General features: G+C 41.9%; 1 protein-coding gene across 3 annotated transcripts; it reads right to left on the bottom strand.

Moving 5' to 3' along the window:
- Positions 1-8: 8 nt before the first annotated feature.
- Positions 9-3,540, bottom strand: LOC133736314 (probably inactive leucine-rich repeat receptor-like protein kinase At5g48380). 3 transcript variants are annotated; one of them, XM_062163764.1, is made up of 2 exons: positions 1,369-3,540; positions 9-146 (listed from the first exon to the last, which is right to left on the bottom strand). In XM_062163764.1, exon 1 carries the CDS (start codon positions 3,244-3,246, stop codon positions 1,381-1,383), a length of 1,866 nt encoding a protein of 621 aa, XP_062019748.1. In that variant the 5' UTR covers positions 3,247-3,540; the 3' UTR covers positions 9-146; positions 1,369-1,380. The 3 variants fall into 3 exon arrangements, with proteins under 3 accessions (XP_062019748.1, XP_062019746.1, XP_062019747.1); XM_062163762.1 differs by having other exon boundaries at positions 44-185; XM_062163763.1 differs by having other exon boundaries at positions 55-185; positions 1,365-3,540.
- Positions 3,541-13,507: the final 9,967 nt, after the last annotated feature.

Genomic DNA, 13,507 nt, shown 5'->3' with positions numbered 1-13,507 from the left:
TAGGGTTTGGCAGCTTACTGATAAGGTATACGGTGAGATCACACGTGCCCTGTTCTGATTGGTAGGAATAACATGTTGTGGGAGACCATAAATACCAAGTCAAAGTTGAGAAGTTGCTTGGCAGCTGCAAGCCCTTGAATAGTAATCTGCTCATTACAAAGAAAATGCATGGCAGTTATTAAGACCTGTGAAAGAAGATGTATAACGTCAGATATCATATCACATTGCTTTTTGGAGTTATAAACAGTTCCTATTATACCATCTTACTAACATAGATTCTGAAGCCACTTGGGATCCTGAACATTACAACATGGGAGATTTGAAATCCTAATTCTTTTGGTCCAATGAAATTTTCTTAGAAATTAGTGTCTGCAGGCGTAGAACTGCAAGTGCATGTAATTTACAAAGTAAGATCGAGCTCTTAAACTAAAAACGGACTTCTCCTCTCCTCTCACCTCTTCAGGATCCATAGTGTTCTAAATCTGATCAAGACAAGCATGAATTTTCTCAGAGATTTTAATTAGCCCCACCTTCTAGCATCTGCATTTCCCACCAATCTCAGAGTCCCCTGGACTTTATTTGTTGGGATCCCTCCTTAATTGGAGGAGATAAAGAAAGTGGAAGACAAGGCATGCAGGAGACATGCAGGAGACAAGGGAAAAGAAGAAAAGGAAAAAGCATGCAAGGGAAAAGAAGAAAAGGAGAAAGCATGCAACCGGCTTTGAAGAGAGAGCTGGAGAGAGAGTGTGATTCCTTTTTTCCCCTTTTCTTATTAAAGGAACTGAAGAGAGAGAGAGCTGCAGAGCTTTGCTTTCTTTGTATATAATCCCCACATCGGCAACAAACAAAGGTGAGAGAGGGTAGAGAGCCCAAACTCCAGAGAGAGAGATCAGTAGCCACTCCAAGGGTCTTCAAGATGTAGAAGATAGGGGGAGTGTGTTCAAGGGCGTGTATAGCTCTTGGGGTAGAGTAATCTTCTAGGATTGAGAAAGGGTGTACAAGGGGTATCCGATTGGATACAAGGCTCGGGTTGGGTATAAACACGAGTGCTCAAGTTGTGTATAAACTTGAGCGGTGTAATCTTGTACTTGTGTAATTCTCTCATTAGTGAAGATGAAAACTCTCTGAGGACGTAGGCAAGAAAATTGGCCGAACCTCGTTAAAACTTGTTGTCTTCTTGGCTTGCTTATTTCTTATTTCCATCTCTACTAGTAGTACTTGCGTGACAGGGGGATTTATTTCCTAACATTATTTTCTTGCTTTCCAATGTTTATAAATTACCCAAGCATAAATAATATATGTAATGACATGTTTATTTCTAATACTACACAAAAAACAGATAATTACAAAAGGGTAATGCTCACATACTACTATACTCTGTCAATTAATCTCCATCATCTCTCGAGCAACAATGAGTTCAACTGCACAATCAGCAGTGTCTGAAGGCGTCGACATCTCCTCTTCAATTGTGAAGTTATATTTCTGTCCGATGGCTCGTAGAAGCTGGAATACTTCAAACATAGTAGGCCTCTCCTTGGAAGTAGGCACCACACAGTTGCATGCAACTTTAAGGAACTGGAAAACCTCCTCATCCACACCCTTTCCAATCAAGGATTTGTCAATCGCATCTGTCAGTTGAGATTTGCTTGACAGCTGCAAGATCCATTCCACCAAGTTTCCTTTGAAATCTTCTGGAGCTTTAGAAATATGGGTAGCTCTTTCACCAGTAACCAACTCAAGAAGAACAGTTCCAAAGCTGTAAACATCCCCCTTCGGAGTGGCCACTAAAGTTCTTGTATACTCGGGAGCCACATAACCCAGATCTCCGAACTCCCCATTCACAAAAGTACTCAAATGTGTATCAATTGGATTCATGAGCCTAGCTAGGCCAAAATCAGAAATCTTCGGCTCAAAATCTGCATCCAGTAACATGCATTTGGAGCTTATGTTTCGGTGGATAATTCGAGGATTACAGTTATGATGAAGCCACGCTAATCCTCTGGCTGCTCCTATCCCAATTTTCAGCCTTGTAGGCCAGTCCATAATCTTGGCACCATCAGCTTCCACAGGATGTAGCTGGTCATGGAGGGTACCATGAGGCATGTACTTATACACCAAAAGCCTTTCCTTCTTTGCCACACAAAAACCCAAAAGGGGAACCAAGTTACGGTGTTCTACACCACCCAGAGTAGACATTTCAGACAGAAACTCTTTCTCAGAGTATTGAGATTCCTGCAGCCTCTTGACCATAAGTGAGGTGCCATCATCAAGCACTGCCTTGTAAACAGTTCCCGTTCTTCCTGAGCCAATGATATTGTCTTTGCTGAAATTGTTGGTAGCCTTCATGAGATCACTCAGTCTCATTTTAGAAACTGACTTCTTGAACATGGAAACCTTGATTCCTTTAGTTCCCTTCAAACTCCTTGCCCATTTGTTGCCTTCAGGGTCCTCTTCCTTCTTCCTTACAGACACTCTACGCATGAAGAAGAACAAACCAATAATCACAACTAATGCTGCAAAAGTTGCACCCCCAACACCTGCTGCCACGATAACTACACTGTTGGACTTCTTTGCAGCTGCCTGGCAATCTTCCAAAGGACCACCACAAAGTCCAGGATTGTTTGCATAGCTGTCAGCTCCGATTGTACTATCCTTAACGTTGAAGGTGGGGACTGGCCCAGACAGTTGATTGTTGGCCACGCTAAATGTTTTAAGCCTACCGAGCTGACCAAGTTCTGCAGGAATCTGACCCGTTAACTTGTTGTTGTCAAGCTTAAGGACATTCAGATAAGTACAATTGGAGATATTCCTGGGAATTGGCCCTGAGAAGCTGTTGGATGAGAGCTCAAGCGACGTAATGAAAGGGATTAAACGACCAATATCATCAGGAATAGCTCCACTGAGGTTGTTGCTCGAAAGATCCAAGCCTGTTAAGCTTGTACAATTCGCTACACCACGAGGAAAGTGGCCTTTGAGTCCCAAATCCGCAAGCTTGATGTTTAAAACTTTGCTCTCATCAGGGTGCCAACACTCGATTCCCAGGAAGTTACAGATGAATCCTTCGGTGGCATTGTCAAAATCCCATGAAGAGGTTAACATGTCTAAAGGGTCCTCCAATGCTGCTTTTATACTTCTCAAGCAGTTTATATCACTCTCAACACCATGGCTGAACCTACAACTAAGCAATAACAAGAGCACAAAAATGCCAAGACCTCGCCCACTCAACATACGCATTAAGAAAGCCATCCCAATCACCTAAGTGTGCTACTCAGCGATGACAGAGCTCAAGATATTGAACCTAGCAACTCCAGCATCAGTTAACACTGAAACCTGAGATAGTTCACTAGCACAAACACAGGAGCATCAAAAAGGCCGAAGAAGGGTTCTTGAATCAACAGCGAAGCTTCCCTCTTTCCACAAAGACGAAGACTTCAAGGGTCAACAACGAAGTCATTCCATCAGAAAAGGCTTGGTGGGTTTGATATGAAATAGAGGAAAGTAGAGGCATAACGGGTCAAACAAGGCCGGCCATTTTTGTCAAGCTTAGCGACGACTTGGACTCACTGCTATTGGCTCTTTAGAGTGCTTAAAGTTACAACCAGTTGAGAGGTGTTGGATTTTGATAGATGTCGATGTGAGAAACGGGGGGTGGTGCTTTGCTATGTTGCTTCTAATTAAACGACAATCTTGTTTAAGTAAAATAGATTCGAGAGAGAATTGTAGAGAGAGTTGTGTATTATTATTGAGAATAGGAGCCCTATATATAGGGATTACAAAGTGCTAGTTCTAATGTTACAAGGAATACCAATCCGTGTAGGATTGGGAAATCTAGAACTTTCTCTCCTATTGCTACTCCTAGTTTGATAAGGCACACTAAATCGATATTCCTTCAACACTCCCCCTTGTGCCGCTTCAAACTTGGTGGTGACGCTTCATCCGTTGCCTCGTTAAAAACCTTGCCAGGTAACAAAAACCCTGTGGGATAAAAATAACCCTGGTCGAAGGACAAAAAGAGCACAACACGTCCTTCACTCTTCGAGATCGAACATGTAGACATCATAACTCCCCCTGATGTCGATATCTCCCCCTAATTGCTACAATCGTGGGAGTTCGGATAACTTTCTCAATCCGATGCTCTTCACATGTTTCTCGAAGGTGGATTTAGGTAACGACTTAGTGAATAAGTCCGCTATATTATCATCTGATCGGATTTGATTCACTTCAATCTTTAGAAGTGATTGTTGTTGCTGATTATAAAAGAACTTAGGCGATATATGCTTGGTGTTGTCGCCCTTGATGAAACCTAACTTCATTTGTTCAATACAAGCTGCATTATCCTCATAAATGCATGTAGGTTCATCTGTGGTAGACTTCAAACCACAACTTCCTTGAATATGTCTAATTACAGACCTTAGCCATATACATTCACGAACGGCTTCATGTAGAGCAATAATCTCTGCATGATTCGAGGAAGTAGCAACAAGGGTCTGTTTCGTAGACCTCCAAGATATCGCAGTGCTTCCCATGGTAAAGACATAACCTGTTTGGGAGCGACCTTTGTGAGGGTCAGAGAGGTACCCTGCATCAGCAAATCCCATCAAAACATCATTGTCGTTTTGATGGAGGGGAATGGGGTGAGGCCGGCCACCCTTGGTGTTGGTGGCGGCGTTGGCGGCAATATGGCCGGCCACTTTGTCATGGTGGACGGTGGCTCCATGCCTAATGGGGTCCGATCCCATTCTTCCGTCATTCCTCTTCTCTCTGTAGGGATAAAATAGGCCCATATCAATCGTACCTCCTAGGTATCGAAAGATTGTCTTTACACCAATCCAATGGCGGCGTGTTGGCGCAGAGCTATGTCGAGCTAACAAGTTCACTGCGAATGAGATATCCGGTCTTGTGCATTGAGCTAAGTACAATAATGCGCCTATTGCACTTAAATAGGGCACTTCGGCCTCTAATGGTTCTTCGTCCTCATCCTTTGGACGAAACGGATCTTTTTCGGGCTCAAGACTACGACCAATCATGGGAGTACTCACAGGCTTTGCTTTATCTTCATTAAAGCGCCTTAGGATTTTCTGAGTATATGCAGACTGATGGATCAAAATCCCATCACTACGGTGCTCGAGTTCTAAACCGAGACAAAACCGTGTTTTCCCAAGATCTTTCATCTCAAATTCGGATTTCAAGTATTTAGCAGTTTCCTTTAACTCATCTAGAGTTCCAATTAGGTTCATGTCATCGACATAAACTGCTACGATTGCAAATCCGGAACTTGTTCTCTTAATGAACACGCATGGGCATATTTCATTGTTAATATATCCCTTCCCAATCAAGTAGTCACTTAGACGGTTATACCACATCCGTCCGGATTGTTTTAATCCATATAGTGAGCGTTTTAATCTTATTGAAAACGCGCTCCGTGGTTTAGAGCCACTTGATTTGGGTAATTGAAGTCCATCTGGAACCTTCATATATATCTCTGAATCTAGATCCCCATAGAGATATGCTATAACCACATCCATAAGCTGCATGTCAAGTTTTTCGGAAACTACCAAACTGACAAGGTAGCGGAACGTTATAACGTCCATTACGGGAGAATATGTCTCCTCGTAGTCGATTCCAGGGCGTTGTGAGAAACCTTGCGCCACAAGGCGGGCTTTATATCTTACCATCTCATTTTTCTCATTACGCTTTCTAACAAAAACCCATTTATGGCCAACAGACTTTACATTTGGGGGTGTCTGCGTTACATGCCCAAATACCTGTCTCTTTGTTAGTGAATCCAATTCAACCTGGATCGCATCTTTCCATTTAGGCCAATCTGCTCTTCGTTGACATTCTTCAACAGAGCGAGGTTCGATATCATCATATTCTATAATTCCTTTTGCAATATGATATGCAAATGCATCATCAATCGCCATAGAATTACTATCCATCATCTCATGTACACTAGTGTAATTTATGGAGATCTCTCTATTATCTGGAGTTGGTTCTGACATTGGAGCGTCCCCCAATGATGTCTCTTGGACATAACCATAATCCGGAATATTCTCATGAGATGGATTATTCACATCGATGATTAATGGATTATTTTGTGCCAAACTCGCTTTCTTTCTTGGGCGAGAATCCATCGAACCTATGGGCCTCCTGCGCTTCCTGGCAGGAGCCATGGGCCTAGCCAAAACGTCACCATCACTGTGAGAGGGGACGTTGGCGCCATGCTCATATACTCTTGAGTTGGCGTCATGTCCTCTAGTTTTAGGGACATCAATCCTTGCAGGCACGTTTGCAGCAGGTATGTGTGATCTCGTCACTTTAGCGATATCAGAAAACGCATCAGGCATCGATTCTGCTACGTTCTGAAGATCGAGAATTCTCCGCACTTCAATTTCGGATTGTGCGGTTCGGGGATCAAGATGAGACAGAGTGGGGACAGACCACGACAATTCCTGTCGTTCCTGTTGAAAATTGATGTTCTTATCTCCCCCTAACGACGGGAAGACTGTCTCATCGAAGTGACAATCCGCGAATCTAGCGGTAAAGAGATCGCCTGTCAAGGGTTCTATGTAGCGGATAATCGTTGGAGAATCATATCCAACATAAATGCCTAATCGTCTTTGAGGACCCATTTTGGTGCGCTGTGGTGGCGCAATTGGCACATAAACTGCACACCCAAATATGCGTAAGTGTGAGACATTAGGCTCATACCCAGTTACCATCTGGGACGCAGAAAAGGGTTGAGTGGCAGTGGGCCTCAGACGAATAAGCACAGCTGCATGCAATATTGCATAGCCCCAAGCAGAAATAGGGAGATTGGTGGGCATTACCAATGCCCTAGCGACCATTTGTAGTCGTTTAATGGCGGCTTCTGCGAGACCATTTTGGGTGTGAACATGAGGAACAGGATGTTCAACATCAATCCCAATGGACATGCAATAATCATCAAAAGTCTTTGATGTAAACTCTCCAGCATTGTCTAATCTTATAGACTTAATATGATGATCAGGGTGGTGAGCCCTTAACTTAATTATTTGTGCTAGGAGTTTAGCAAATGCAGCGTTCCTTGTGGACAATAGCATGACATGTGACCAGCGTGTCGATGCATCAACCAATACCATAAAATATCGAAATGGTCCGCATGATGGTTGAATAGGTCCACAAATATCACCTTGGATTCTTTGCAAGAATGGTATATTTTCTTTGGTGTCCTTTGCATAGGATGGTCTCGATCCTAACTTTGCTAAAGAGTAGGCTTTGCAGAACGAATGATGGGCTTTAGAAACAACCAATGAGGATTTTGGTTGAGCCACAAAATCACAAGTGACTTTAGAAGTAAAAGTTGGAGACAAATGAGCCTTGGTGGCGTCAATGCCACCCTGAGGCCGCAGGGGGAAGGCGGCGCCGGCCAAGGATGGCCGGATTTGGGGGTGAACGGCTCCGTGAGGCGCAGGGGCTCCTTCGGTGTCCAAAAACCGAGTTTTACTTCTTTTCGTTCTGAAAAAGGGATGTCCGTGTGAAGTCTTTAATATACGGATCATCATGTCTCGACCTGGGTGTCCCAAACGGTCGTGCCAAAGCCTATATGTGTCGGAATCCCATAAATCATCTCTCATGACATGGTTGGATTCAATTACTCAAATAGTGGTTGCATACAACCCACTAGAGCGACACATAAGTTTCTCTAAGACTCGTTTATGTCCGTAGTCATTAGAGGTGATGCAAAGGAACTCTTGTCCATTCTCATATGAAAACCATTGGTACTTACATCTTTTAAGTAATAAAGTTCGAAAAATATGTTCATGACATGAGATAAAATAAATCGATACTTTATTAATAATAGCCAATGATTACATCAAAGTTTCTTGACCAAAATCTAATCCAACATAAAAATCAAACCGTAGACAAATCGTAGTCACTCAATCCGTTCGGTAATTTCAATTTAGTTGTGACCAGGTAAGGTAAGGCGAGATTTTGGTGGAGCGTTGCTCACTTTTAAAACCGTTCTCTCAGATCAAACCTTGCCTAGACATCACAAGTACTCTTGAGTACGCCTAGTGAGAAAGAGTTAATACAAAAAACCATTTTATTGATTTAAGGCATAGTCGCCATTACATAATTCTTGGGAAAAATAAAAGACTATAAATAAAAATCTGCGGCATTTTGTCTTCATCTCCAGATTTAAAGTCTTTGTGAACTCGAAGTCTTGATCACCATGATGCGACTACCTTCGTAGGTACATTGCAAATTCAGGTCCATTGATCAGATGTTCCATATCAGAAATAGACACCATAAAGAGGATTCTCCCTTGATTGAGGCGCATTGGCGCAATATGCATAGTCCCTAGGACTGGTGGCGTTGGAAAGTGGTGCCCATGGCCAACGTTGGCTCCATGGTTTCCAACCCTATGTCCCTCAAAATCACGCCTCCTACGGTCGTGGGATTGTCGCCTTGAGCGATTACCTTCTTGAGCATTTCGATCGTATGGATCATGACGTCGATGGCGACTTTCTCTAGCCATAGGACGATGCTCTTGATGGCTCTCTTGAAGCCTATCAAATTCTCTTTTCACAAGTTCATTGCCATGTCTTTCAGCAGTGGCCATAGCTTCAATAAGCTGTTGGAAACTTGTGATCCGTCTTGCATTTACATGAGTCCGGAATAAGTCAGAGGACCTCATAGCACAGGCGGGGAAGGTATTGAGGGTTTTCTCAATCAACTGGTCTTCTGTGATCATCTTTCCACAGAGACTGATTATACGCATTTATATGTGTGTAATTGTATCTAAAACACTAGAAATAAGCTAATCCTCATGTCAATTAATATGTAATTAATCCATTTTTATTTATTTTGCAGAAAATAAGCGGAGTTGCGGAAATCATGGAAAAATGACGCGAAAATAGTGCAATTCGAAGTTTTTATCAAAAGGACGAAATTACAGAAATCTTAATTTAGCAATTAAGTTTAATTGATTACATATGCAATTAAGCTTAATTGGTTAATTAAGCTGTAGCAGCACCGCAGCATGCAAGGAAAGATGGGCTAATGCTTAATTATCCTCTTGACACATGGCAGAAGTGATGCCATGCTTAATTGACCATCATCACCCTTCCTTCACGTGCGTGGACAGCAATTAAACTTAATTGCTTCAGCCATTTAAATGCTGCCACGTGGCAGTCTCATCTTTTCCTCCTCTCACACGAACAGTCGCCCTAGGCTATATATATTCTTCTCCTCTCAGCAGCGCCGAACAACACATTTTGAGTAGCCTTGGGAGGGCTGCTGCCCTTCCACTCCTCCCCTTTCATTTTTCTTATTTTGTTTAGTTTTCTTTTGGGTATTTGGAGGATTTCTCACTCAAGCTTCAAAGAATCATCATCAAGAGTACCACACCTTAATTTGGGTAGTTGGGTGAAGAAATTGCTTGATTCATACTAGCTCATAGCTAGAAGTGGCCAAGCTAATTCTCCCCTCTCTTCCTTATTATCTATTTCATAATTTTTATATATTTTTGTTGATGGATTCTTGTATGGATAGTGAGTAGTTCAATTTTGGGAGTTAGGGTTGTGAATCCCTAACTCATCTTGTATAAATATTGATGCTTTAATTTTAATAAATGCAATTTCCATTGTGTATGCTTTAAATCCGAATTTATTGGTCCTTAGAAGCATGTTTCTAGGCATTGTCACCCTTTGAAATTATGTTGTGGGCAATTGTGATGAGTAGATTGATAAATTGACAACTTATTAGTCTTGTGGCATCTAGGATTTAAGTGTGGTGACCATTAGCTAGCTTAATTGTAGCTAAGCTTGCTTGGGTCTCTATTATCTTGCTCTCTAGGCCTCTAATTTTAGATATTGCGGCCTTAACCGGCGTAATGCCCAAATTAGAGAGTTGATTGTGGCCTTAACCGGCATAATCAATACACCGAAAGGATAATTGGTTTAGTAGCCTTAACCGGTACTAGATACGGGACTCGACACATATAGGAAATGCATGCATTTGTAAAATTGGCATTGATATTTGCAAGATAGTTAGTGTGAATCATCCAACACTCCCATGTTCCCATTAATTTGAAAACCCAAATTTAATTTTCTAGGTCGTTAATTAGTTGTTTAGTTTACTTTTCGGTTGCGTTTAGTTTAATTAATTCACAATTCAAAACTTCCTACCATTTTCGACTCATTTGTTTATATCCACCACTAGGCTCTTAGTTTTGATTAGGCTTTGGTGAAAACCAAAGCCGAGCATTGCTAAGGCTTGGTGCCTTAGATTAGCCTTTTTATTCACTTTATTTTTATTTTGTTTGCTTAGTGACTTTAGTTCCGACCACCCAAGGATTGTGGGTTAGCCACTAATCCCCGTGGTACGATAAACTTTGGGCTCAATACTTCCCTATCTTGACAACGATACGTACGCTTGCGTAAATGTGTATCCAAGTCAGAGACGCATCATTACTCTGATGCGGAGGGCTTCCGAATAAAATAGCATGACCGTGTCAAATTCAGAGAAGCGAAGATCTTTCCATTCTGCTTCTGTATTCGGAAGTATGGAGTCACGAACATTGCCATATCGTTCGCGAAGCGCATGCCAAAGCTTTATGGCGCTATCCTCATTTATGAACTCAAACTGTAGGTCACTATCCATGTGACGTTTTATGAAGGCAAGTGCCTTAGAATTATTTTTCTCAGTTTGAGGGTCTGGAGCTGTTTCTATAGAACAAAGCTCTTGGATAGTATGCAATAAATCACGGGCAATAAGGTGGATCTCGACATCAATGATCCAAATTAAGTACCTTTTGCCTGCATAATCCAATGGAACAAAATCGAGTTTGTTCATGTTTGACATCCAGAAAGATGAAACAAGAACAAGTTAGTTTCAGAGTCAATGCTTCCACGAAAACTAATATAAATAAGATTTCCGAGCTATGCTACCAAGAAATCGATTTCCAAGAATAATTGGATTAGACCGAAACAATGATGTTGGTATGGTCGTAAATCGATGCTTACGGACGCTCTTAGTCCGAAGTCTTACGAACGCTCTTAGTTCGTTAATTGCGTGAATCCCCACGATTCCGCTTTTCAAGAATCGAACCCACGTTATAAGAAAAGTGGGATGTAGAAGAAGGGGGGTTTTCAAGTCCCCGAGAAAAGAAGAAATATTTAAATTTCGAATTATAGGAACTTCAAAACTTACTCTTTTGAATACTTACTTGTATTTGGATCACGCGCGTGTTGATGCAGGCGTGAAGGATTGCAGGTGTGCTATTGATCCTGGGTCGGGATTGCATATGTTGCTTCAATCCTAAGCTTAGGATTGAAGTGGATGTTCGATCCTAACCTGGGATTGTAACTTGTTTACAATCCTGGTCGTGGCTAATGGCTCGGCTATGCTAGGCTTGTGCACTAATGGGATGGGGCCGAGAGTGTGGCCGGTAGGTTGCGTTGCTGGCCGACGGGGCTACAAAGGTAGCTAGGATGCAGACGCTGTAGGGGCAGCAGGGTACACAAGCAGCAGGGGTTGCGGTGATGCTGCAGGGGCAGCGATGCAGAGCTGCAGGCGCGTGGGCGTGTGGGCAAGCAGCAGCGTGCGCAGGGACGCGGGGACGCTGCAAAGGCAGCAGGCGGGTAGCAGCAGCGTGCGCAGGGGCGCGGGGACGCTGCAAAGGCAGCAGACGGGCAGCAGGGGCAGCGGAGGCGCGCAGGGCAGCAGCAGCGAGCGAGGCTAGCGTGGGCTAGGAGCTTGCGACAGATTTTTTTTTTTGGGGAGAAGAATTTCTTTTTGGGTTTTAGCTTTTGTGGTTTAGGGCTCGTGCTGATAACGTGTTTAAGTAAAATAGATTCGAGAGAGAATTGTAGAGAGAGTTGTGTATTATTATTGAGAATAGGAGCCCTATATATAGGGATTACAAAGTGCTAGTTCTAATGTTACAAGGAATATCAATCCGTGTAGGATTGAGAAATCTAGAACCTTCTCTCCTATTGCTACTCCTAGTTTGATAAGGCACACTAAATCGATATTCCTTCAACAATGATGACAGAGCTCAAGATATTGAACCTAGCAACTCCAGCATCAGTTAACACTGAAACCTGAGATAGTTCACTAGCACAAACACAGGAGCATCAAAAAGGCCGAAGAAGGGTTCTTGAATCAACAGCGAAGCTTCCCTCATTCCACAAAAACGAAGACTTCAAGGGTCAACAACGAAGTCATTCCATCAGAAAAGGCTTGGTGGGTTTGATATGAAATAGAGGAAAGTAGAGGCATAACGGGTCAAACAAGGCCGGCCATTTTTGTCAAGCTTAGCGACGACTTGGACTCACTGCTATTGGCTCTTTAGAGTGCTTAAAGTTACAACCAGTTGAGAGGTGTTGGATTTTGATAGATGTCGATGTGAGAAACGGGGGGTGGTGCTTTGCTATGTTGCTTCTAATTAAACGACAATCTTACTTTTTAGATTGAATTTTTTTTTTTTTTTCAAAGTATTAATTATCTAGTTCTTGAATAGTTGAATGTATAGATATATCTCATGTATTTCAAAAAACTTTCACAAGATTGAATACAAAACTTAATTTGATCGAAATTGACAAATAACCAATAATGTTCTTAAAGAGGAGTAGGTTCACAAAGTAGAATAAAACTTGAAGCCCTTATGTCATTTACAAAGGATTAATTACAAGATAGAAGAAGATGAGAGCTTTCTGACATGCATGAAATATTTAGATATAGACATCTTTCAAAAACAGGTCTAAATCAAACAGGCCAGTAAATAGTAGATATAGACAACTGACAAAAACATGCAGTTAACCAGAAATCAGGTCTAAATTAAACTCTAAGAACGTTATGAACTGAATAAAACCATAACTTAGAAGACATTGAATGGCATTTTTCCACAGTCGATCTTCTCACAATTTTGATTCAGATCCAAGAAAAAATACTAGTTACTGGATTTGTCCACAGCAGTGCAGAGTTCTTGTGCAAGCGTGCAGCAGATTACTTGGTCAGTTTTATTTTTCTTTTGACGATGAGGAAAGTTAGACTCTTTGCAAGGTTAACAATGAGATTATACGTGCCCTGCTCTAGTTGGTAAAGACGATGAACTCATAAGTGGCAATGTTTTTTTTTATTTTGGCCCATGACAAGATTGAGAACTTGCATGGCAGCTGCAAGTCCTTCAGTAGCAAGAAAATTAGTAGTTTTCTCATTACCAAGAAAATGCAAGGCAGCTGCTGGTCAGAGCTTTTTGACCTATGTGACAGAAGTAAGCATGAGGACAAAGCAGTGAAGGATTAATCTGAATACCTTTCAGGGTTTCAAATCTCAAAGAAAAAGTTTAACCAAATGTGCTTTAGTATATGGCAGGGTAAAATTGTTTGGCTACTAATTCCTCTAATTTCAGTCACAAATCATCAATAATGGTTTCAAGAAACTCAGGTTTTGATGAAGTTGGTTGGGACTTGGGAGGTACTTATCAACGGTAATCTTTAAAACTACATGAGTTCTATAG

The sequence above is a fragment of the Rosa rugosa genome, chromosome 3 (genome assembly GCF_958449725.1).
Source record: "Rosa rugosa chromosome 3, drRosRugo1.1, whole genome shotgun sequence".
NCBI lineage: Eukaryota > Viridiplantae > Streptophyta > Magnoliopsida > Rosales > Rosaceae > Rosa > Rosa rugosa.
This window is presented reverse-complemented; position numbering and strand designations above follow the sequence as displayed.

Bases quoted from the DNA above. Each gene is read 5' to 3' on its own strand.
- LOC133736314 (XM_062163764.1), bottom strand. From the start codon at position 3,246: ATGGCTTTCTTAATGCGTATGTTGAGTGGGCGAGGTCTTGGCATTTTT.